At 41.7% G+C, this 26823-nt stretch overlaps 1 protein-coding gene and 1 long non-coding RNA gene across 25 annotated transcripts in view; both read left to right on the top strand.

The window, feature by feature from the left end:
• LOC147025441 (microtubule-associated serine/threonine-protein kinase 3-like) overlaps positions 1-26823 on the top strand; it is a 397627-nt gene that overhangs the window by 151700 nt on the left and 219104 nt on the right. Inside the window, exon 1 of one of the 23 annotated variants that reach the window (XM_085886423.1) lies at positions 26146-26476. The exons of 21 other annotated variants lie outside the window; for them this stretch is intronic. In XM_085886423.1, the coding sequence (XP_085742549.1) occupies positions 26430-26476 (47 nt within the window). In that variant the 5' untranslated portion in view covers positions 26146-26429. Of the gene's footprint in view, positions 1-26145; positions 26477-26823 lie in introns of those variants that run through there. One more of the 23 variants, XM_085886427.1, reaches the window with a different exon arrangement.
• LOC147025442 (uncharacterized) lies at positions 1694-16666 on the top strand. 2 transcript variants are annotated; one of them, XR_015059531.1, is made up of 3 exons: positions 1694-4965; positions 11560-11688; positions 15487-16666. It is a non-coding gene; the product is annotated as an uncharacterized LOC147025442 (long non-coding RNA). The 2 variants fall into 2 exon arrangements; XR_015059530.1 differs by having other exon boundaries at positions 11560-15257; positions 15487-15614.

Below are 26823 nucleotides of genomic sequence, written 5' to 3'. Positions count from 1 at the left end.
GTAAGGTGTTCTATGAACTCTATAGGTACCCCATGCACGTGAAGCTAAAAGTGGGGTTCGGCAAATGGTTCGCTGTCCCTCTCTGTCCGTCCATCCGTGTGCCCATCCACAGGCGTCATTTTATTATCGAGGAACAACTTAACTTCAATTGAATGCTATATTGTGAACATGAATCGGAAAACAAACCTGTGGTTTTACCATACTTTGGCTCTGAATTCGTCCTGATCATGCAGAGAAGTGAGATAATTTTTCTCTCTGCTTGTCTGGCAGTCAAATATAATTGAAAATCATTCCAAACAGGAAACTTAGTGTTTTTAAGGACGTCATGAAGGACACAAACAACAGGCATGAAGCACTAATGTAACGTGTTAAATAAGGTGGTGTAAAAGACACTGCGTCAATGGTGGTAAACTTCTGGAATATATTTTTTAAACAACTTTTACAATCTTTATTTTATTTCAATTTAATCATGTACTGGAACACTGTTGAACACAAATCGCTTTATTGTTTTCCAAAACCTCCAGTTTTGCAGCACTTGGGACATTTTAATCAGGTGGTGTATAAGACTGCGTCAATGATGCTAAACTTCTGGAATTTTTTTAACATCGACATATTACTAAAACTCTCATCTTGTATGTATGTATGTTCCCGAAATACAGCCAAAACGGTACATGATAGCACAAAGATTTTAGGGCCACCTTACTCATAATTCACCTGCGGAGTGCAGTATCAAGTTTCGTTCAAATTGGGCAAAGAAAAAAATTATTTGAAAATCAATTCCCGATTCAGTCAAGTACTCTTCTGGAGAATTTGATCAATGCAAACAACCTCAGCGGTATAGTTCGCTGGAGCTATCTTTTTTTTCTTGAAATGATTTTTTTCATCAACCGCTGTCACAACGGGTTCACGGGTCATCTCGTGATGTAATCATCTAGTGTAGTAATCTAGTTCACATGAACGCTGCATGTCCTATGAAATCTCTTGTGTTGTTTGTGTTTACTTGCAAAGATTGTTTGCTTGTAATCAGAGAAAAAGAGTCTCCAAAATAGAGAAAGGTTAAATGCCATTAGCTTGAGTGTATTGTCAGCATTCGGGGCTATCAGCACATTATATGGAAAGGTGTTGTCAACAAACATGGACTGGCAGGAAGACTTCGAGGCAGTGTGCTTACCTGTGAGCTATCTAGTCTGTGTTCAATCACTGCTCAAGCAATCAACTGATGTTTTGGTCCTTCGCAGACAGATAATTGCATCACACGGAACGCAGTCTCTCATATAAACGTGTCAAGCTGGGAGCATTACCTGCCTACAGCATTGGTGAACATTAAATATCCCACGGTCTCTTTCACAAAGACCGGGATAGCGAGTCGTCACCCTGAACAAATTAGCAATTTTTTTTCCTTCCACCTTCAGTCGAACGTCCGATCTGGCCCACCATTGCATGAATGACTTGGGCCAAAAGGTTTCTTTGGCTGATCCCACCCTCAGGTGAGAATGATCGTGGCCGTTAAAAAAAGTAGTCATCGTGGAAATATCTACATGCACGCAAGGGCCAGGAAGCAAGTTAAAGAAGAATGGAGTAGAATGAGGAAGAGAGATGAAGGGAGGAAGTTTGATTATGTGCCATGTTTACAGAGGAAAGAGGATGTGTGGTGTTGGAGGGGTGGGGGTGGGGGGGGGAGAAACAAAGGGGACATCGATTGTTGTTTTTCAAAATTAACAGTAAAGGCAGTTGTATCCTTATTAGGGAAAACTGTATCTAAACGTTGAAAGTATTTTTAAATGCAGAACACTAATGCAAGGGTAGGTTATCAGGAACCTTTTGTGGAATGTCTCATGTAATGTGAATACGTCGAATCATGATCGACGTGAATTTTCTCATTCAAGGTTAACATGCACCCATCTGTATCCATTTAAAAAAAAAAAGATGTTGCACCATGCAAAGCACACCGGATGTCCTGAAATTTCACCTGTGTTGACATTATTTTCTTTACGAGAACATCATTGCACAACAACGCGGCGACCCTCAGCTCATGTTCACCGCCATCTTGTGAAGTCCCAGAACACTTTGTGCACCAGCGATGCCACGAACACAAAAGTAACTCGAAGGGCGCTCGGTAGAGCACATACCTCGGCCACGCAATGCCTGATCAACGAGAACATATCGGGCCCAATACATTTTTGAGATATCGTGCTACATATAATATTTGGGCCCGATCTCTCGATGGTTAAGAATCACTTTAAAAATTAAATAATTCTCGTATCCAGATCCGGATTCGGATCTTCACCAAAATCGAATCAATTCGTCCTTGCCACACACCCAACCTGTCCACCAAATTTCGTCCGAATCCGTCCACAACTTTTTTGAGATATCCTGCACACAGGGAGACACACAGACAGACAGACAGAGGTGAAAACATTAACCTCTTTCCTCCTTCGGTGGTGGAGGTAATAAAATATCTGACTATAATCAGGGAATTTGTTTCAATGTTGACATCACCTGGCAAGTTTAAGATCGTCCGAAGGATCTACCCAATGGTTGCACATCACTGGCTACCTGTGCAGTGTGCATGCATACATCGACCTCAGAACCCTTCTCCAATTCTGATTACAAGATGATCATTGTTTCTATTATAATATACAATATGTGGCCAACCATAGCTCGTTTGTGATTAACTGATGTCATGGCCCTGCGCTGTCACTGTGTGCAACACAATGACGTAACCAGTCACAGCTCGTGTGGAGCCATTCTTTCACCGTTGTGATTTTGCTTCGGACAGTGGAGTGTCACCTTCATACAATCCAGACACATTTAGTGTCCAGGAGCATGTTCGTGCTTCCAAGCCTCTTAATTTTGCAGTCATATGTGAGCATTTTTATTGGTCACCAGGACTGAATCCAGATGTAAGGTTATTTGAGGGGGAGGGAGGGAATATATTTATATATAAAAGGCTAATAAGCCTGGTGTTGGCTTCATGGTTAGCGTGGCGGGCTTGGGATCCTTGGATCCTGAGTTCAAATCCCACTCTGCTGTTGAATTAATACCAGGTGGGGTTGACTCTGCCTGTCATCCTTCTGAGGTCGGCAAAATGAGTGCCAGCTTGCTGGTATCCTGTGTCGGAGTGACAACCCATCCAGGATTGTGTGCCCAATAGCCAAGGCTGCATACAAAACAATCAACCGATATATAAAACACAGTGTGTATTTATTTGTCTGTCCCCCTCCATAAGGACAATTTGAGTAGGGGGTTTTCAAGGCCAATCTTTTAACGCCATTGTGTGTTCACTACGCTCTATTTTTTGAGGATAAAAAGAAACTCGAAAAACATTTTCCATCAAAGAGTAATTACGTCTCTTCTATTGGATATGTAGACGGTGGCTTGCAAACCAGGCCTCAAGGGTGGTGTACGGAAGCGTTTTTTAAAATAAAAAAATCATAAATACAAGGCGCAGGGAGGTGACATTTTCTGAACGTGATGTGTAACACGTACAGAATACAACAAGTGTTCATTTTCGTCCGGAGGCCGAGCCTTCAGACTTTGGCACGCTCACGGGGCTGTGCTGTGGAAACGAAACATCCCAGAAGATAAAGAACATAGGTCACAGGGTAACGTTTGTACGTGTCGTGTTTTAAAACAACACTTCATGCGACGAAACATCATATCTGACAGTCTCGTTTAATATTATGAAAATAACTCCAACCCATCATTTTTGACTTGCTTTGATACGAGTCTTAATAATAAATGGGCTGATGCTGTCATCCGTTGGGTCGTCGATCCAGTGGATAAAAAATTTTTTTTTAATTTTTTTTTGAAATTTGTTCTACCCTTATTATCAGTTTTTCCGTCGATATGCTTGTCTGTCTGTCTGTCCGTCTGTCTGTCCCTCTGTTCGGTCCAGTGCTCCGTTAATACAATGGCAATTTTGATGAAACTTGGTTGGTAGGTTCATACCATGACCTAGTTGTGTGCAAATGAGAACCGTTGCTATGGACACCACCGTTGCTGAGCAACGGGACTTTGAAATTTTTGAAAAATCATAAAAAAATATTTTTTTCGAAAATCAAAAGTCGGGCCACGAGCGACTGTGGGCAGTACATTCAGCCATTTTGTCAAAAAATTCCAGCGGGATCCTATGAAAACTGTCGGAGAAGATAGACTTTGCATGAACCCTGGTCGAAAACAATAAAAAAACGAAGTTCGTTATCTGTCAGAGACTATGAGTCAGATATACATGAAACTGGTATGGTAGGTTCATGGTATGTCCGAGTTATTTGTGAGAAAGAACCGTTGCTATGGACCCCTCCGTTGCCTAGCAACGGCCGAAAAACCTCCATGTGGGGGTATTTTAACGTAAAAACAATCTGCAGCATTAACCCTTGAAGCTGGAATCATGAATTTTCTTGTGATTAATCCTCAGGTCATTCCCCATTGAACGGGCCCATCGCGTCAGGTGTTATTGGGTAGGCGACTACCCATGTCTACCGGCTTGTCTGTCTGTCTGTCTGTCTCTGGCTGTCCCACCCTGAAACATGGAAATGCTCCTCGGAGAGAAAAAGATTATTCAGGAAAAGTTGCTTCAAATTGATCCAAACCTGTGTGTAAATTGTATTTTTTTTTTTCAATCGGACAAAAAAAAAACATTTTTTTTTTGAACCTGGGCGGTGTATAAGCAACCGAGCACTGTCGCGATCGCTCCCGAAAAAAAATATTTGCTGTTAAGAAATATTTACAACGTCCCATTTTTTTTTTTTAACCTCTCTCAACCATCTTTTTTTATATCGTGGTTTGTTTGTTTATTTATTTTTTATTATTATTATTATTTTTTTACCACAGGTTTCTGCTGATAAATATATAAAGTTCGATCATGCACAAGTCCTGACCCTGACCGGTCCTGAAGCCAAAGCTGTTGATCCGGGCACGCGGCGACTCCGTGTTAACGATGGACGAATTTCAGTGAGACGTTGGGTGAGAGCTTCAGTAATTCAGTCCGTGCAGGACAATGTGCTGCTGTTGTTTGTTTGCGTCTGCTGCTCAAAACGAGGTGCGGGCGCCGAACGAGGCGTTTCGCGCATGCGCAGAGTGTGTGTTTTCAGTGACTGGTTCGGGCTCCCTGGGAACCTTGAACCTGCCGTTTCTGGCACGAAATCCTTCATTGAAATCGTCTTTTTAACGTAATTTTTCAGCATTTCGATGAACTCCTTTCACCAAGGCCTGACGTGCTTGGTCAGGGTGGGGATTATACGTTTATTATTATTATTATTATTATTATTATTATTATGAACCCGCCCCCCCCCCGGAGGGAGGGAGCGGGATATTGGAATCCTCCGGTTTGTTTGTCTGTTTGTTTGTTTGTCTGTCTGTCTGTTAGCAACTTTACAGCAAAACGGCTTTAGCAAACACTATCAAATTTAATCCACAGGTGGGCAATGAACCTTGGACGACCCCATTAACTTTTGGGTCCAATTGGATCAAAGGTCAAGGTCAAGGTCACGAAAAGATCAAAATCGTTTTTCGCTCATAACTTCGTCAAAAATGATCTGATTTACTTCAAACTAAGCTTATAGTGAACCTTATTGTATTTGTCACTTATAATCCTACTGGGTGTGCTCTGGCTTTCGAAAGGAATTAGCCATTGTGGCTAATCCAGCTTTAGAACTCGAGGGGGAGCACTCGGTAGAGTGCAAAACCTCCGCCGCAAATACTGCGAGGTCACTCAAGTGAACCTGATATCCTATTCATTCAATTTGATGTCAACAGTGCTCACAGAGTTATAGTTTGCAAGTTTCCCTTTTCCTTTTAACTTTTACATGCTCACTACACAATTCGTACTCCACATACTCAATTCATTCGTACTCACTACTCAATTCGTACTCCACATACTCAATTCATTCGTACTCACTACTCAATTCGTACTCCACATACTCAATTCATTCGTACTCACTACTCAATTCGTACTCCACATACTCAATTCATTCTCTAAAAAAAAATTGTTACAGAAAAAAAAACTTTTTTTTTCTTCTAATTTTCTGTTTCTAAGACAAAATGTTTTTTTTTTTCTCTAACAATTTTTTTTTTTGGGGGGGAGGGGGTTGGAAATCACTTAAAACATGTAGAAATGCAAAAACAAAAATTCAAATATTTTTTTCAAATTGCCCGCCTTAGCGGCCATATTGGACTTTGGACCAAGTCCAAAATCTAATGGCATGACCCTTGGACCATACCTAATCCCCCCACCAAGTTTCGTCGAAATCCGTCGAGGAGTTTTTCCATAATACTGTTCACAAACAAACAAACAAACAGACGGGTGAAAACAGTAACCTCCATCCATCTTCGATGGTGGAGGTTAATTGATTAGCCACAGGAGAAAGGAAATAGCCACATATTTTATTCAAAAGTTTTTTTTTTTTTAGCAATATGAAATAATGAGTTAATTTTAAGGTGGATGTGTGAGTTTGATGGGTGATGTTGGTTGGATTATTCAGATTGGTTGGATGAGTGAGTTTGACGTGTGAGATTGGTTGAATGAACGACCATCAGGGGAGGTGGTGATTGTGAGGGATGGTGGTGGTGGTGATGGTGTGTGTGGGGGGGGGGGGAGTATGGTCGTTGTGCCTTTAGTAGGTAGTAGTGGGGGATGGGGGTGGTTGTGGACCAGGATTAGACCAACCTCATGCCAGTCAAACTCACTCATCCAACCAATCTCACACATCAAACTCACACTTCCAACCAATGTCACACATCAAACTCACTCATACAACCAATCTCATCCAACCAACCAAAGTCACCCATCAAACTCTCTCATCCAAGCAAACTCGTCCTACTACATAACTACAGGTACTACTGATTGTGTCAAAACTCACCTGGCAACCACTGACCCAACGAAGCATGTAGCGCTGAGTAGCGCCGAATCATTCAGCAAAAAAAAAAAAATGTAAGTAAAAATTTGAGACGAGAATCATGGGAATCATGCGTAATTTCGGTCGTTTTTTTATTTTTTTTTAACGAGAAACTAGTTTAAAACTACTAAAGTTAGTATATATAAGCTTGTACGAAATCACGCGCGATTCCCGTAATCAAAACATACAAAATGGCAGCCGTCTCAACGAAGGTTAAATGCTATGCTAAAATCGCCCAAAATTCGTCTAAAACTGGTAAAAAAAAAAAAAAAAACACTAAAACATGGATTAGCCACTGGTTAATGGGTGGTTTAAAATATTAGCCGCAGGTAAGGGGGATTCGCCCTGTGGCGAGCGGAAGTGCACACCCAGTCCTACCCATTCCTATAGTGAAAAATGCATATTTGTGAATATCGGAAGGGTCCGAAGTTTTGGGGGTCGTGGTCATCGGTCAAAATTACAAATTTTCCATTTAAACTAAAACATGGTTAGGAAAATACAACTTTACTGGAAAACGGCTGGCTCAAACACTGTCAAATTGTATCCACAGGTGGCTAATGAACCTCGGACGACCCCATTAACTTTTGGGTCCAATTCGGTCAAAGGTCAAGGCCAGGTCACGAAAAGGTCAAAATCGTTTTTCACTCATAACTTCGTCAAAAATGGTTTCATTGACTTCAAACTAAGACTAAAATATTCCTTATTCTATTCCTTATAATCAACATTCAGGTTAAGGATGTATCAAATTTAAATTTGATCCCCAAAATAACTTTATGCCTTAAATGGGCGGGATTTGTTGTGCCTAGCACCACTTGTTATTAGTATTATTATTCACAAATGATGCCACTGCAGTCCTATTATTGTTCTTAATATTATGAGTATAAATTAATATATGTTTTGTTTTAATGTTGTCATTGTTTTTGTTAGTTTGTCATTTGGATGCCATGCCATGGAAGGACATATTAAGCTGCTGTGTACACCTTGACATTGCATGTGTTCTAAACATGGGAATTCTTCGGGTTCTTTGTAGTTAATTGGCCGAATCAACTCAGGAGATCATGACGATAATTTCAGTATATATCACACTCCATATTGCAAAGCTCCAGTGGAACTCCACAAAAAACAGGCCACACACACACACACACACACACACACACACACACACACACACACACACACACACACACACACACACACACACACACACACACACACACACACACACACACACACACACACACACACACACATCCATTTATAGTAGAAGAGTGGCAATTTCAAAATCGTTAAATTGGACTCTCGAGAAATAGCCGTGGATGAAAGGTGTCAAGTTCCTATCATTTCCTGTTTGTACAATTAGCTTGCAGCAGCCATGGTTATAACCCATTAACACACACACACACACACACACACACACACACACACACACACACACACACACACACACACACACACACACACACACACACACACACTTCCTTTGACTTGCCGAGTAATTTTCTTAACTAGTCTGCTTCTCTGATACTGATGTGAGTTGGACTCTATTTTATAGCGCTGTTATTTTCTACTTGATGAATACCTTAGGTTTATCCTTAATTACACTGTGTACCTCCCTGCTCAATCACCCTGGTCTCTCTCTGCCTCCTACCTATATACCTCACTGGAATACACTCACTCTGCACACTTCACATTTGCTCCTCGGAGGTTGCCCGTTTCTCCGATGCAGACTGCACACTCATTAACTTTTACCCAATCTCAAGCTCCCAAATCAGTTTTCATACCCTCAAAGTTAGCCCTCCTAAAATCTTACAACCTTCATCACTATCCCTAACTTCACATCTCAACAATAGAGTCATGCTTACGACATTGCGGTTACTTGTCCCAAGTTGTTCTCCCACTTACACCTCCTCCACCACATTTGGTTCATTACTTAAAGGAGGTACAACACTGCACTCTCCCTTGTGGACTTTCAAACAAACTGGGTTAAAAAGCAATCTTGTGCAAGAGATAGAAAAATCCTCATCCAATCTGCCTTTCCCTTGGTCCTGGACACAATCTGTTCCTTCTAAATTACAATCCCCCACAATAAAAACTCTTCCCTCATTACATGCCCTTGACAATTCTGCCCATAATAATCAATCTTTCTTCTCCTATCATTTCGCTTTATATATATATATATATATATATATATATATATATATATATATATATATATATATATATATATATATATATATATATATATATATATGCCTGGTGTTGCCTTAATGGTTAGGGTGGAGGCTTGGGAGTTCAAATCCAGTTCACTGTTAAATTAATACCAGGTGAGGTTGACTCTTCCTGTCATCCTTCTGAGGTCGGCAAAATGAGTACCAGCTTGCTGTTATCCTGTGTCGGAGGGGCGACCCGTCCAGGATTGTGCCCAATAGCCAAGGAGACTGCTGAGGCTGCCTCAACGCTCTGCACAGAGTATGGTCCCGATGGATGGATGGAATTCCATATATGTATATTCTGTATCGATCACATAATGTGCCTGTCGGAATTGGAGTGGAAACTGAGTTACAACAATATTATTTTCTAAAATATTCAATTTCAGGCGATTCAGTAAAATATGACGGTATTTGTTCAACGTAATGCGCAACTTACGAAATGACATAATCTGACGCAGATTGCTCGGCGCACATCCACAGAGACCCCGAGTAAACAGGTCCATTGGGGCAGCCTGGACGTATATCAAGCATGCAAGATAAGCATCGCACCATGAAACGGCTCAAAGGCTTTTAAAGAAGTTGAAAATAGTTGTAAGCATACCTGCGAGAAAGGGGTGTACTTCTTCACAATGAAATATTTGGGGACGTCCCGATCAACACATCAAAAAAGTTATATCTTGCAGCCCATGTTGCAAAAACTCCCGAGAATGTGGGCCCGTGAAATGCCGAAAGTTCGAACACAGTCGTTCTCCCCAAACCTTCGTGCTTCTTCACACTGGTTGGAGGGTCATATCAGCGGCTTGTCAATGCACAGGGCAATTTAGAAATTATGATATTTACCATTAATCATGCTTGAGAGGGGGCAGGGGGAGTGGGAGTTGTGCGGCCTGTGAGTGCTGATATATGAGGTATGTTCAAAAAGTATCCAACCTTAATTTTTCGTGTGTAAACAAATGAAGCTCGGGAGGCGTGATTTGGTGCACATATGCAGGCGATCCTAATTCGTATGCGTGAATATTTTCCCGCCTGCAGAAGCTGTCAGTCGCCGACAGACCGCCGATGAGTGAGGAAGTGTAAGTGAGCGCCGTCAGATTTTCGTTTTTGACAAAATGACGGATCATTGTGGTCTCATCGCCAGTGATCACTGTGTTGAAGAAGTTGGGATCGCTGTTCACAGTCTCCAGCATGTCAGGTGCGATCTCCAAACGGAGTTGCTTCTGCTCGATTGTTAGCAGCTTTGGCACGAACTTCGCTGAGATTCTCCTTAAGCCCAAATCCTCAGTCACAATGGAATGAACGGATCCAATGCTGCCGCCCGCCTCGTCTGCAAGTTCTCTGATCGTGATTCGACGATTCTGCATCAGCAGGGTCCTCACTTGGTCAATGACAATCTCATTTCGGGATGTTGAGGGCCTACCAGAACGTGCTTCACTTTCCACTGATGTGCGACCATCTTTGAAGCGGTTGTACCACTCTTTTATCTGTGTGGTGCCCATTGCTTCGTTCCCGAAGTCCTGTTGAATCTTGCGGATCGTTTCCACTTGGGAATCGCCAAGCTTTACACAAAATTTGATGCAGTAGCGTTGTTCAAGTTTTTCCGTCATTTTGTCAAAAACGAAAATCCGACGGCGCTCACTTACACTTCCTCACTCATCGGCGGTCTGTCGGCGACTGACAGCTTCTGCTAGCGGGAAAATATTCACGCATACGGATTAGGATCGCCAACATACGTGCACCAAACCACGCCTCCCTAGCTTCATTTGTTTACGCACGAAAAATTAAGGTTGGATATTTTATGAACACTCCTCGTATGTGTGTATATATATATATATATATATATATATATATATATATATATATATATATATATATATATATATATATATATATATATATATATATATATATATATATATTGTTTGGTTTTGGGGCCACAAAATAAATTAAAATCGATTTTTGTATATATCGGTTTGTGTGTGTGTGTGTGTGTGTGTGTGTGTGTGTGTGTGTGTGTGTGTGTGTGTGTGTGTGTGTGTGTGTGTGTGTGTGTGTGTGTGTGTGTGTGTGTGTGTGTGTGTGTGTGTGTGTGTGTGTGTGTGTGTGTGTGTGTGTGTGTGTGTGTGTGTGTGTGTGTGTGTGTGTGTGTGTGTGTGTGTGTGTGTGCGTGCGTGCGTGCGTGCGTGCGTGTGCGCGCGCGCGCGCGCGTAAATATATAAGTTTGGTTTAACGTCCATCCAAGTGACAGCACGATGCACATGTGTACACCAGGATGACAGTTTATTGCTCGCCTGGGATTTGAATCCAGGCTCGATGGCTCATTGGTGACTGTGCACACCTTGAGGCTCTCCCGGTAGCTCATAATATAAACGAATGTTTGAATATATAAACATTGATTTAATCTTGAATCACCCTTTTGTGTGTTGTTTTTTTCTCGTGCCATTTCTTTCCAAAAGAGGTCGCTGTTGGTCAACGTGCCACGTGTGTGCTGGCAACTTAACACATGCTGAAGCACGCACCCCTCGGTGATCTCTATACAATGTTTATTCCACCTCCTGCTTCCTTTGGACGTATAAACGCTCTTGGTGTGTAATTATGAAATACACTTTACTCACTCATCAATCTTTCCCATCAGTTATCTTCTCTGCCTGAGTGCTCACAGTCTTGATGGAAGTGAAATGTTAAGTGATCATTGGTTTTATTGATGAACATTTTGTACACCGCTCCTTCTCAATTCCATATCCAGGATCAGGTGATGCATGACGTCATTGCCAGGTGCCAAACGAAGGGAGTACTCAGTTTTCATTCCGTTTGTTACTTGGCAAAAAAAAAACATTTATTTTTTGACAAGTATGTTGATCGCCTCTTGTTTGTTTGTTTGTTTGTTCGTTTGTTTGTCAGTCTGCTTGCCTCCAGCCCAAACTGCCAAACCGATTGTTCTAAAATTTATGGAGATTTTGGTCACCGACCCTGCGACGGTCCCGCATTGCAATTTCGTAAAATTTGCTCAACCAAAAAGTTCTACATAAGCCATAAAAACCAATTTGGGCCAAATTTTGTAAAATCCTCAAATTTCATCTGATTGACTTGAAATTTGAACAGGATTTGCATATCAGGTCAATGAATTCGACCACCTATGATTTCTGAAGTTGAAATAGGTCAAAAGGTCAACATAGGCCATAAGGTCAACCCAACATCGACCAAATTTTTAAATTGTTTCTAAAATTGTCAATTTTCATCCAATTAATTTGAAATTTGACAAGGATTTACATATCAGGTCACTGAATTCAACCACCTATTAATTTTGAGGTAATTTACATCAGAATAGGCCAAATTGGGTCAACTTTTGTAAAATCCTCAATTTTCATCCAATTGTTTTGAAATTTGCATGTAGGTCGCTGAAATCAAACTTTATTTTTGAGGTCACCATAGGCCAAAAGGTCAACATTGACCACATTTCTAAAATCCTCAATTTTAAGATGATTAACTTGAAATTTGAAGAGCATTTGCATGTCAGGTCACTGAATTCAACCAACCACCTATTTTTTTTTCTTCGGTCAATATCAGCCAAATGGTGAACATAAGCCAAAACGTCAACATGGAGCAAATTTCTAAAATTGCTTCTAAAGTTGTCAATTTTCATCCGATTGACTTAAAATTAGGACATTTGCATATTCAGTAAACAAGTTGATTAGACCTTGGTTCATATCCAGCCCATCAGTGGGATACAAAATGTGAACTGTTCAACCTGACAGAGGTATTCGCTATACCGAGTGCCGTTCTTCTTTGTCAAGTGTTTCTCTTTGAGAGATTTTTCATTTTGTTTGTTTGTTTTCTTGGTTGTTTGTTTTCTTGTTTGTCCTGGCGATATCTCGGCCATCCTTTGAGTTGGAAAGCTAAAATTTTAGGACAGAAGTGAAGATGCGCCTTGGCAAAAACACGACTTTTATTTTTTGATTAATCAATTACTCGATTAATTTCTTAATTATTAACGATTTATTTATTACTTATTTCTTTTGTTTCTCATCTGGAAAACAGCTCATAAGGTGCCTGAGATAAGACGCTGATATTTGGACACGACGGTGAACAAATGATTTGGCTATAAAGAGTATTTTTATCTTGCTAAAACAAAGTTTTTGCAAGATATGTCAGTCAGCTTGTATGTTTTTTTTATTTTTTTTGTTTGTTTGTTTGTCTGTAATCACGTATCGATCACTCTGCAGAGCACAGTTATCATTGGAAATTTTTGTAACTTCGCATATCAGAGGCCTATAGAGGTCCCTTTCAGCGCATAAAATTTTCAAGGTCACTTTGTCACAAATCAGGGGAGTCGACGAAACCCTTATTTTTTTGAGTAATTTTGATCGGATCGTCTTCAAATTTCATGGGAATATAGTTCATGGTCTGGCGCTCAGCTGCTTAATTTTTGGTGGCGATTGGCCTTGACCTTCATGATTAGCGCTGGAGGTCGAAAGTTATTGACCCCAAGGTCAAATTTTGAAATCTTAGATACCATATCGAGTAATACCTCATATGAAAGCGCTTGATAAGTGCTTTCCAGATCTGTCAAAAGTTTGACGCTATGACGAAAAAAACGGATTTTTCATGAAAATTTTATTTCCTCAGTTCTCATCAAAATCTCTTGATATTTCACGTACAGCGGTCCTGGAGAGATACCATTAACCGTACGAAAATATAAAGGTCAAGGTCACAAAAAGGTCAAGCATCAAGGTCGACGAAACCCTTATTTTTTGAGTAACTTTAATCGAATAAATAAGTCACTCATGTTCACATTTTGGCAAGATACTGGTCACCCTGGGGGTGACATTGGTTTTTTTTTTTGTTTGTTTATCTGTAATCATTGGATTTTTCACCTTTATATCACTCTGTAAAGCACAATTCTCATCGGAAACTCTTGTGGGTACACATATCGTAGTATTATTACAATACCCTTCAGCACACATAAAGGTCAAGGTCACTTTGCGGTAAATCATGGAGGTCGACGAAACCCTTATTTTTTGAGTAATTTTAATCGAATCATCTCCAAACCTTATAGGAATGTAGTATATGGTCTGGCGCTCAGCTGATTAGTTTTTGGTGGCGATTGTCCTTGACCTTCATGGTTAGTGCCTGAGGTCAAACATATTTGACCCCAAGGTCAAATTTTCAAGTTTTAGGAACCATATCGTGTTGCACCTCAAATTGAACACCTCGATTTGTGCTTTCTAGATATGTCAATCTTGAGTCATTATGACGTCATTTGGTGACGTTTTGAGGCAAACGCATATTTTTCATGGTTACTCTGTAGAACGATTCTCATCAGAATCTCTCGTAGGCAGATATTCCTCAAGGAGTCGCTCCTGGTGGATAGCAGCTCTGTTCACCTCAGTGTGACCTTAAAGAAGTCACACATGGTCACCTTTTGGCAAGATACAGGTCACCCTGTGGGTGACATTGGTTTATTTATTAATTAATCGATTACTTGATTAATTCTTCATTTTTCAATGAATTACATAATTTTCAAAAAGTTAAAGAATCGGATAAAACACTGGTGGCTTTGGTATGCTATTGGCGATTTCATTCAGAAATTATGTTACGATTATGATTTATTTATTTTAATTATGTAATTAATCAATTATTGTACACCACTCCCTCCCAATTCCGTCTCCATGTGCTGCATGGCACTGAAGGTGCCCCAGCAATGTCGCACACATTGAAGGGAAGGGGGAGTAAGGGAGAAGATTGGAGGGAGAAGGGTGAGGGGGAGTTTTTGAGAGAGGTGAGAGGGAAGCTTGGAGGGGGAAGAGTGTGAAGGTTGCTTTGAGAGGGAGGGGAAACGATGAGAGCAGGCACGGCCAAGATGCAGGAGGGCGATGGGGGCGGTGGGGAGAGCGAAAGGATGAGATTTGGTGGAGGTATGGTGAAGAAGGTAGCAGGCAGGTGGAGGTACAAGATTTGAGGGGTTATGAAGAGGGGGAGGTGTGCTGAGAGGAAGAAAGAGCATGTTTGAAATGTTGAGTGTACTGATTGAGAGAGTGAGATATCTGTTAGGTGAGAATGGAGCCCACAGGTGTTAGAACACCACACGCTTTTGGACAACAGAGGAGGAGCTGATACTGAAGCAGAAGACAGTGAAAAGGTGCCAAGAGCAGAGGTAGGATGAGGTTCAAGATGGGAGGGGTAATGAGAGGGTATAACAGATGAGGGGTTAGGAGGAGGTCGATTTAAGGAGGTGGAGTGAATTGGCACTGAAGTTGGAAAACAAAGATAAAGACTTGTTTTTTGTCTTATTTGCTTTTTTTTTTTTTTTTCTAACTTACTGACATTGTTTTTGCTATTTTTGTTCCATTGCTCTTCACTCGTATCTGTTTTTTCTTTCCAAGCTGTTCAACACTGAGTCAGTCACAAGCCTTCAGTCTGGGCCCAGCGCTCTCTCCCCACATCCGCGTTTATGGAGCTGTCCTATTATATTTGTGCTCTTGCATATTCCAGTCGTGGTGACAGCTAATCTGACCACATGCGCATTCTTTCAAGTTTATTTTTATTTCATCTTCTTAGTGTGCCCCCTGCTGGGTGCTTTGTTGTTGGGAATCGCTTGGTGCTCTTGTCTGGTTGAAATGTGGGGCTTTATACGAGTACATCATCTCCCTTCATTGGAGTAATTTATCACTCGTTAATTCTTACTTCCTTATTCCTACACCCTCCAAGTCTTTACCTTTTCATACCCTGTCCAAGTCTCCTTATTACTCATATTTGAAAATTGTTATTATTTATTCACATCCTGCCTCCCGCCTTCCTTCTTCTTCGAGCGTATGTACGATCTAGAACATAAACACACCACCATGGTTCTCCTTTAAAACTGGTTGCCGGCAGTTTATGACACTGCTGACTGTTTTAACTTGATTTTCAAAATCTAATGTGCAAATTGAAAAAGGTTGATTTTTTTTTTTACCTTGTTGTAAATGGGCTGGCAGGATGGCCGAGAGGTATACACACTCGCCGCTAATCTGTCTCGCCTGGCTTTGAATCTCGATCCAGTTATGAACTGTCAATCCCGGTCGGTGTTTCACACAATGGGGTATTCATCAATGTGTGTGCCCTCTCACGGATGGACATAAAACGGTCATCCCGGCTGCCAGCATTAGATGGTGGACATTAAAGATCCCACGGTGTCCTTCGTGAAGAGAAAGCGAGCTATCGCCGGCACCCTGAACAACTTACAAATTCCTGCCATACCTACTGGTGGGAAGGCATTGGAAAACCACTCGGTGTAACCCTTGCCAAGAAACTGTTTTGGCACCACCAACTCTCTGCAACAGAGTATGGTACATCAGCATCAGAATATTTGATATGAGCAAACAAACACCCCACCAACCCCCCTCATAAGGAAAATGGTTTCTAAATGAGTAGTAGTCATTGTAGTCATTGTAACAGTCATAGTTGTAATTTTTGTATGTTTGAAACTAAAGTGGTGCATAAACTGTAACTGAGGTCCAAGTATTTTTTGTGTGTGCGTGTGCGCGTGCATGCTTTGTGAAACTAAAGTGGTGCATAAACTGTAACCGAGGTCCAAGTATTTTATATACATATATATATATATATATATATATATATATATATATATATATATATATATATATATATATATATATTGTATATACTGTATATGTATATACTGTATATATCTATATGTATATATTGCATATTTATACACTGTACAGGTATATACTGTATATATCTAAATGTGTATACTGTATATATATATATATATATTCTGTATATGTTTCCACTGTATCTGTATATACTGTATGTGTATATAATGTATATATATGTTTGTACTGTATGTGTATGTATATATATATATATATATATATATATATATATATATATATATATATATATATATATATATATATATATACTGTGTATTTATGTATATACTGTATATACATGTGTGTATATATATATATATATATATATATATATATATATATATTGTTGCGGGCCAGGGGTTGGGTGAAAAGACCACTTTGGGGGAAAGCTCTCATACGAGCCTCCCGTTAGCTCTCATACGAGCCTCGACAAGGTATACAAAAAAAAAGCTATCTCGGCTCTCACCAGACTCCCCAGATTTGTAAGCCATCGCACACGGATAATTCCATGATGTGGACGCCAACAACTCAACCGCGTGACCTCGGGTCCTCCCGTCTATGGGTTAACTGGGTCACCTAATTAATCACGTGATTTAATTACTGGGGAACACGCCCTCGCTTCGCCTTGTCCGAACCGGATCACTTTACCGGATCGGATGCAGCCGAGCAACACTGCCGAGGATGTACCGGCTGAAAAGAACGGATCGTTGGGAATAAAGTCCCGGCTAAGCTAGGATTCGGACCATGCTGGATCAATGAAAGAAAAGACAAAAACGAGCTGGGAACATTCCTTATCGTAATTTATTAACAAGCAGGTGACAAAGGGTATGTGGCACAGGGAATAGTTTATTGCAGTGTGTTATGCAGGGAAAGAAAGAAATGTGAGAGGTACAGCAATGTACAAGCAACTTACAAAAGCAGACACAGAGCAGACTTTACATGAAATAATAACAACAATAATAATGATAATGATAGTAATAATCTTCTGCAGTCTTACTTACCTGGACAGGCGCCAGGACACACACAGACACAGACACAGACACAGACACAGACACAGACACAGACACAGACACAGACACAGACACAGACACAGACACAGACACAGACACAGACACAGACACAGACACAGACACAGACACAGACACAGACACAGACACAGACACAGACACAGACACAGACACAGACACAGACACAGACACAGACACAGACACAGACACAGACACACACTCATATACACACACACAAAACCCGATGAAGAGGAGGTATTGCAGCAAGACAGGAGAGGAGCTGAGGCTACGGTCTCTCGGTACCTCTGCACGCTTGCCCGAACGCACCACCAATACGTTTGGGGGGATGCTCCATGGTGTGGTACCCCCCTGACAGCTGGCGCGGCATCTCTTGCTTCGTGGCAACTTGTGCAAAGCGTCGTCCAGAGAATGTGACGCAACCGTCAGCGTGCAGGAGGGGCTTGAGTTGGTAGGGTGGAGTCAGCTTCGTATGGGCGGGGATGCGGAGGAGGAGTCGAGGCGATGATGACAGAAGTTGGAGTCGAAGTCCAGCTTGAGCGGGAGGCGAGGCAGGGCAGAGAGAGATCGAAGGCTCCGCTCAGACCTTTATAGGCCATGGGGCGGGGGGCCACCCCGAAGCGCTGTGTCGTCACCTGAATCAGGCGCTCTGATTGGCCCTGACCCCCTGCGCGGCCCGGCCGAGATGGCCGGAAACCGCAACATTCCATTTCCGGCAAGACGACCCTGCGCCACGGATCTGTCTCTCTCTGACCCCACAACATGACATGAATCACCTACACCGAACTACGCGTCATGAATTGCCTTGCAAAAACCCCCGGGCCATGCCCTGATGACCACCCGGGGGCGGCGTCGGTCCCGCACACCTGCTCGGGCGCCCCGACTAGTGCTGTTCAATGTGCCTGCTCCGTGTGTGCGAACGTGGCCCGAGCTGTACAACATGCCTCTGCCTGATCGTAGCTTTGCTGGCCGTAAAGGTAAGATGTTATGGCAAACCCATGCACAGACAGTAAAATGTGTCCATTCGTGCCCTGCTCTGTACGATACAAAGTGTTACGAGTGGTACATTTGTGCCCTGCTCTGTACGATAACAAAGTCTCGAGCAGCGCGCGGATCTGCTTTCGAGCACGTTCCGTACAGTGCACGTGGATCTGCCATTACGCACGTGGCCAGCGCTCACGTTTGCCCGATTCTGCTATTGTGTGCGCGGGGCGAAACCCGATTGATATAATTAGTCCAGAAATGGGTTGAAAAGTACGTGCCACCCGTATCATGCACAACGTGGCGTGGTTGTTGTTTTAGTATTATCGGCCTCTGACGATGTAGCTATTGGCACCAAGCTACGAGCCATGCTCTTGCCGATATTGGGTCATTTGCTTCTGTGTTGTGCAAAACACCATCCGTACAGCCTCTCAACACATATTCATTCGTCTGCCTTTTCAATGCAACCAGGAATCTCCCCCCCCCCAGATCATCGGAAGCTCGAGTCGATAATCTCGAGCTGCCGAGCATATTGCATAACTCGCCGTAAAAGTTGGGTTGAGAGATCGTTTGAGGACTGGAGCTCTGCGCTGTTAATGCTCGTGCGGTGCCGTTATTGCGAGAATATCATGGTTTACTCGCAGCCGTGCTGCACGTGTTGGCCTCCGCGAGGACCCAAATTCAGATTTACTTCAGAAATAAGCAGAAAAGAAGAGTAGAAATGAAGTCAGTGATGTTAGCAAATCTACCTATGAGATCCTCGCAACGCACGTCCTGTTGGCCCGCTAGAAAAAAGGGAAGGGACTATCGACACGTATATTAATGGAATAACTGTCTTGGCACCACTGTATGTTGGATGCACGCGGTTCCGAGAACTGCAACAATATATATTCAGTATTTACGTATATTTGCTTGCAAAAATATATATATATATATATATATATATATATATATATATATATATATATATATATATATATATATATATATATATATATATATAAACCATTCCTGCGATCTATCAAACGGATCCTATATCCCATGAAAATGACAATTGCCCATTTTGCTGCTAACCTATGTGCAGCTTGCATCCTCTTGAAGCAAAGTTTCCACCAAATGGACCACTCTCGCCAATCGGGCGCAACTCATTAAAGACGCGTGTTCGGGTAAAGTTGTGCGAGTACCTGGATTCACGTGGAGACCAATTTTGCTGCATGAAAACGCAAACACATTCGACATATCCAATTTTGCAAAAGGCACGTGTTGCTTGCTGCATATGATGGTGTTTCATGGATTTTCGAATGGCGATACAATCGTAACATGTGAGTATTTACTACGAAATAATGGACACACCGCTCACTAGTGTGCAGCTGTCGAACAAGGCAAGGCTCAGGCCTGCTTTTTAGACTACAGAGTGGTCTTCTCTGGACTCCGAGAAACATGCGTTCTCTCTCTAACGCGTAACGCCCGGTTTGTACAAGCTTTCGTCTCAGACAAGTGGCTTACCCCATGACCCCTTTAGACCTGTCCACCATTTTCAAAGCTTAAATCAGGAGTCAAACGGAATACTTACAATCTGTAAGGATGGCAGATTTTGTTAAATTGAACCTTGCCTTACATAATACAAGGTCTGGGTCGTTCTTTCACATCAACCTTATATCGGTTAGAGCAGACTGCCACTGGTATATGTAAATTTTAGCTTCTGTAGTTATTCATGCCAAACATATTACCAAAGTTAGTCCTTTTGCAAAGGGAACGGACGTGTGTGTGTGTGTGTGTGTGTGTGTGTGTGTGTGTGTGTGTGTGTGTGTGTGTGTGTGTGTGTGTGTGTGTGTGTGTGTGTGTGTGTGTGTGTGTGTGTGTGTGTGTGTGTGTGTGTGTGTGTGTGTGTTGTTAGGTCTTTATTACCTCCGCCATCGAAGGAGAAGGTGGTTATGTTTTCATCCCTTTCTCTCTGTTTGTCTATCTGTTTGTCTGTTTGTGTGCAGGATATCTCAAAAAATTGTGGATGGATCTGGATGAAATTTTGTGGACAAGTTCAATGTGTGACGAGGACAAACTAATTCGATTTTGGTGACTATCTGGATCGGATCTGACAAGAATTTTCAAAGTGATTCTTCACCATTGAGAGAAGGGGCCAAAAACGATATATAGCACGATATCTCAAAAATTTGTGGACGGATTTGGATTAATCTTGGTGGACATGTTGGGTGTGTGACAAAGAAGAATTGATTCATTTTGGTTAAAATCCGGATCTGATAATTTTTTTAAGTGATTCTTCACAAATGACAGATAGTGCTGAACCGATACATAGCACGATATCTCCAGTTGTGGACGGATTTGGATAAAACTTGGTGGAAATGTTGGGTGTGTCACAAGGACGAATTGGTTTGATTTTGGTGAAGATCCGGATCTGGATACGAGAATTTTTTTTTTTAAGTGATTCTTCACCATTGAGAGATAGAGCCAAAAAAGATATAGTACTGTATAGCAAGGTATTTCAAAAATGTAGGGGCCCGATATAATCTCGTGGATCAGGTATTACGTGGAAGAGGTATGCGCTCTACCGAATGCCTTTCTAGTTTATTCATTTTTCCTCATCTCAAAACTATTTACAGTATTGCTCATCATCGTGCTTCATCACGTGCCATCGTATGATCAACATAATTTTCATTTTGAATGAAGAGAGAGAGACATGGAATCCAGCGTTGTAAATAGCTGGTGATTCAAATGGTCAGGAATTTGACGCCCCCCCCCCACCACTCAATTTGCCAAAAATGTGATTACCAAAAAGGGATAAGGCTTTCCTTTTGGGTGAAGGGACGAGCCAGAGATAGGTGGGAGGAGCAACGTAGAGGGGCAGAGCAGTGACACCAAATGGGATGAATCTAAGGCTGCAGCACATGCACCATGCTATCCGGTGGGCAGGACTGAGCTTGGGTTCAGTAATGTAATCCAGGAACTATCAGACAGCACTGGTGTTGTTGCTGACATAGTGAGATGTCTGTAACCAGTTGCTGCTTATTTAGTTTGTGCTTTTCATTCGATTTCTCTTCTGAAGTGACCTGCATGGGGTTGATGATATAGATGTGATGGGTTATCAAAAATATGGAAATTAGCACACCCACAGATGAAATTAACTATCCTAATTGGCATCTGCCTATTTTGTCCTTCTCTGCAAAGCAGCAACAAGTGCTTTTTGAAAGCACTATGCATCTTATTGTGACATTTTGGACAATTATGCACTTACTGGCTCCAATGTAATACTACGTTCAGGCTCTTTATGTCCATCAGTATGACAACGCACCTTGCTATATACCACTGTGTCTCTCAGGAATTGGTTCGAGGGTGAGTCTTCTGCCAACTCTTCTGGGAGAAACTGACGATCTTGGAACAATTAAAAAAAAAAAAATATATATATATATATATATATATATATATATATATATATATATATATATATATATATATATATATATATATATATATATATATGTATATATTGCACTTAAACCGATCTTTTAGATGAAGTTAACTCTGTGGTTGCATCACTAGGCACCGCCTTTTTGTCTGGATCTCGCCGTTACTCCACCCTCAGAGCGCACAGCAAATTTGATTGGTCGAGATGGCGTAAAATTTTGCTCAAGTGCTGCTAAACTGGAGGTTTTTGGAAGTGCAAACAAGGCGATTTGTGTTCTGTCATGTTGAAATGCATAATTCAATCGAAATAAAATAGAAGTTTTAAAGGCTGTAAAAATAAATAAAATTAACAAGCTGGAAGTTTTACTGCCGTTGACGCAACATCTTTTACACCTTATTTAACACGTTACATTCGTTATTTAGCTGTTGTTTGTGCCCTTTATGACGTCCCTAGAAACAACTTTCATGTTTGGAACGATTTCCAATTTCGTTTGACTGCCAGACATCAGGCAGACCAAAGCAATTGCAAACTAGCATCCGTTGAAGACAAAGTCTTCGATATCCCCTGCCATAGTAAATGAGGACAAGTAGCAAAAGGCACCAGTTCAATTTATTCTTGATGTGTGTTGCAAATTTTATCAAGAAATAGTTAATAGTTTTGCAACTATGCTCTGGAAACAAAGGTTAACCTCAATTATTTCTTAATACCCAACTTGTTTCCATGGAAAGTGACAGAAATTTTTTGGTGGAAATCTCTAAATATCAAAAAGCACCAGTTCACCACTTGCTTGATATGTGTACCAAATTTCGTAAATATATCTTGAGGGGATTTGTAGTTAACTCCGGAAACAAAATGTGACGGATGGCCGTACAGACGGACGGAACCCATTTCTATATCCCCCGCCAACTTCGTTGGTTGGCGGGGGATAATAAGGAAACAACAATATACTGTGAGTGTGCATGCGTGCTTGTAACGAGACTCCGTCCAATTTTCCAAATTCAGAGCCAAAGTACTGCTAAACTGCAGGTTTGTGTTCCGATTCCTATTCCACATTGTTCAAAATGTAATATTCAATTGGAATGAAGGAGTTCTTCGATCATTGACTGACATTTGCAGACAGACAGAGTGAACTAATTGCTTATCCCTGCTTAGCACTACAAGCACGGGTTAAATATCTTATTGCCCCAATACTTTTGATAATGCATACACGACCGGTCAAAAGTTTTAGAACACCCCCATTTTTCCAGTTTTTACTGAAATTTAAGCATAGAACAAATAAATAATTGCAGATAAAAAAGAAATCATGGAATCGTTTTGTTGAACAAAATTTAATCTAAATCTTTGACTCATCAAAGGAGCCACCTTTTGCAGATGTAACAGCCGAACATACTTGTGGCATTCTTTCGACAATGGAAATCAAATATTGTTCGGAAAGTTCTTCCCAACACTGTTGCAGAAGTTCCCACAAATGTGTTGTACTTGTCGGTTGCTTTGCTTTCACTCTTCTGTCCAGTTCATCCCAAACCAGCTCGACGGGGTTTAAGTCTGGAGACTGTGCTGGCCATTCCATGATTTGAAGCCTACCGTCTTGTTCTTTTCTTCTGAGGTAGTTCTGACATAGCCTGGAGGTATGTTTTGGGTCGTTATCTTGCTGTAGGATGAACCCCTGACCAACTAGGCAAAGACCAGAGGGTAATGCATAGCACTGCAAAATGCTGTGGTAGACCTTTTAGTTCAGGGTGCAAGTCGCCGACTCTGGATCCCGCAAAAGAGCCCCAGATAATCACGCTTCCTCCTCCATGTTTTACAGTTGGTGTCACACACTGAGGAACCATCCTTTCACATACTCGATGGCGTACAAAACCCCTGCGTGATGAACCGAAGATTTCAAATTTTGATTCATCGGTCCATAAGACCCTCTTCCAGTTTTCAGTAATCTACTGGTGGTGCTTCATGGCCCAGGCAAGCCTCTTTTTCTTATTTTGCCATCTTAGCAATGGTTTTCTTACTGCCACTCGACCTGTCAAACCTGCAGCTCGAAGTCTTCTCTTCACAGTTGAAACTGAGACTTCCTTACTTCGACCAGTTTTAAGATTTGCTTGAAGCTGCTGTCCTGTGAGCCGCCTATCACGCAAGCTGTTGACTCTCAGAAACTTGTCTTCTGATTGTGTTGTGGCTTTGGGTCTGTCAGACCTCTTCCTGTCAGTTTCCTCCAGTTTCCAAGTGCCTTTTGATGGTGTAGGAAACTGTACTCACTGTCACATTGGCTTCCTTTGCAATTTCTCCAAAGGAAAGACTTTCACTTTTAAAGGTTATAATGGTCTGTCTGTCTTCCTTTGTTAATTGTCTTTTTCTCGCCATTATGATAGTAATATACTACTTCCTGCAGTGCAATATTGTCCAAATACTGCTTCAGAGGGTGGAGCAACACAGTCTGTTCCAACACTGCTTTTATACAGAGAGAGGGTTTGTAACTAATCAGCAAAAGTTGGGACACCTGTCGGAATTGTTTGTATCAACTCTTCTTCTTCTTTCGGCTGCTCCCGTTAGGGGTTGCCACAGCGGATCATCCGTATGATCCGCATAGTGATTTGGCACATGTTTTACGCCGGATGCCCTTCCTGACGCAACCCTGGTCACCTCTTACGACACACAGGGATATGGTACACCTATTTTTAACCGGGGTATACACCGGCCCAGTATACTGGTACTCATTTCGCCGACCTCGGAAGGATGACAGGCTGAGTCAACCCCCTGGTGTATTAATTCAGTGGCTCAACGGGGCTTGAACTCAGGACCTTTTGTATCCCAAGCCGCTGCCCTAACCACTGTGCCAACACACCAGGCTAATTGTTTGCATTAACTATAAAGGCTTAATTTAATTCCATTGCTGCAGAACAGCTGCAGTTGCTAACACATTACTTGTTCCCTGAAAAAAGGAACTTGTTTTTAACAACTGAAATTTGCATTATTTTTCAGTTTTTGGTAACCTAAACTGTTTTTTTAACCTCTGGCAGTTTACCGCTTAGCTTTGTACCATTTCAGGTTATTCATTGGACTTGAACTGCTTAAATTTCAGTAAAAACTGAAAAATGGGGGTGTTCTAAAACTTTTAATCAGTGGTGTATATTGAACTATACCTTTTGTTGGCTTAATGGTTTTGGTGGTAAGTTTGGGATCCAAGGTTCCTGAGTTCAAATGCCGCTCAGCTGTTGAATTAATACCAGGTGGGGTTAACTCAGCCTGTCATCCATCTGAGGTCAGCAAATTGAGTGCCAGCTTCCTGGTATCCTGTGTCGGAGTGGCAACCCATCCAGGATTGTGCCCAATATCTAAGGAGACTGCTTCGGCAGCACCAACGCTCTGCACAGAGTATGGTCCCAATGGATGGATATGTTGAACTGCATTAAGATTAACGGTCGGTGAGCCTTTTGTTCCGGAGGTATGGGTGAGGTTCCGAAAGTTGTGGGTTAAATGGAATACTTTCTTATTTTAAGAGATGTAGCTAACAATAAACAATAAATAAATACATTCACTTCTTTTACAATAGCTTTTAACACAATGAAAACATTTTTCAAAAATCGTGAAACTGTAGAGTTTCTCTCGATTCCTTAAGCCGACAAAGTCACCCTGCCACTGATTCTTCCCCACCTCAAAAAAACAGGTGAATATAAAACTCAGAGAAGCAGGGCTAGGTCACTGAGGACAATGCATATGACGGCATCGAGATCTTGGCAATTGATAGTGGAGAGGTCGGACCCAAAATAGCCGACAGCCACATCACATTGCAGGCAACAGTAGTTCATGGCCAGCCGTTGGCTTTTCCAGAGCTGCGGATTTTGTACTGGCACAGCGGTGGATAAGCCAAGGTGATTGTCTCCAGTCAAGTTCAAGGGTATTCGTGCGGTCATAAAGGGCGATCAAACTCGACAGATACTGTGAACCGATCAACATTTAGATTATTAAGTGGTACATAACATTTGGCATCATTATATGTTTGATCCGAGGGATTCAATGCGTCAAATGTGGACTCGGTCTTTTCTTGGTGTGAAAGACAATGAGCCCGTGGAAGTTCGTCATACAGTGCCAGCTTTTCCTCTCCCACCATGCCCTGAAGCTCAGCCGTCCAAACCCCATCGGCCCAACTGAACCCCACCTTCCTCGGCCAAAATGCCCACCCTCCGGTGGAAACTCCGCCCAAATGAACCACATTCACAATCCGAGGCAGGGATGGTGAAGCAGCCAGCATGAAGAAGAAACGTGTTAACCTCAACGTCCCGAAGCTTAGAATTGAGTAAGTTTTTATTTGCTTTGTTTACACCAACCGCATTTCTATTCTAAGGCTTGAGATTAGAAATAACGTGGGTGCTGGATAGGTGCACAATAGTAATTACTTGCCTCGTTCAATATCTGTGTGCTTTGATTACAAATCTTGAAAGTTGCTTTGGAAGTGAAAAGTCAACGAACCAGCGAGTCTCCAAGTTTGTGTGCGGTTGTTGTGACCTCTCTTTATCTTTGTTGTACTTCCTGCAGTACAATCCAAGGGCCACCATTGCCCCCAGCCTGTGATAGACTTGCATTCATTGCATGCATCCGAGTTGAAAGCTATCGCACAGTCTCTTTCACCGTCCGTTTCAAAAC

The sequence above is a fragment of the Eptatretus burgeri genome, chromosome 6, assembly GCF_056783735.1.
Source record: "Eptatretus burgeri isolate ZD-2024b chromosome 6, Ebu_testis_v1, whole genome shotgun sequence".
Taxonomy (NCBI): Eukaryota; Metazoa; Chordata; class Myxini; order Myxiniformes; family Myxinidae; genus Eptatretus; species Eptatretus burgeri.
Note: the sequence above shows the minus strand (reverse complement) of the source record. Positions and strands in the feature narration are given on the sequence as shown.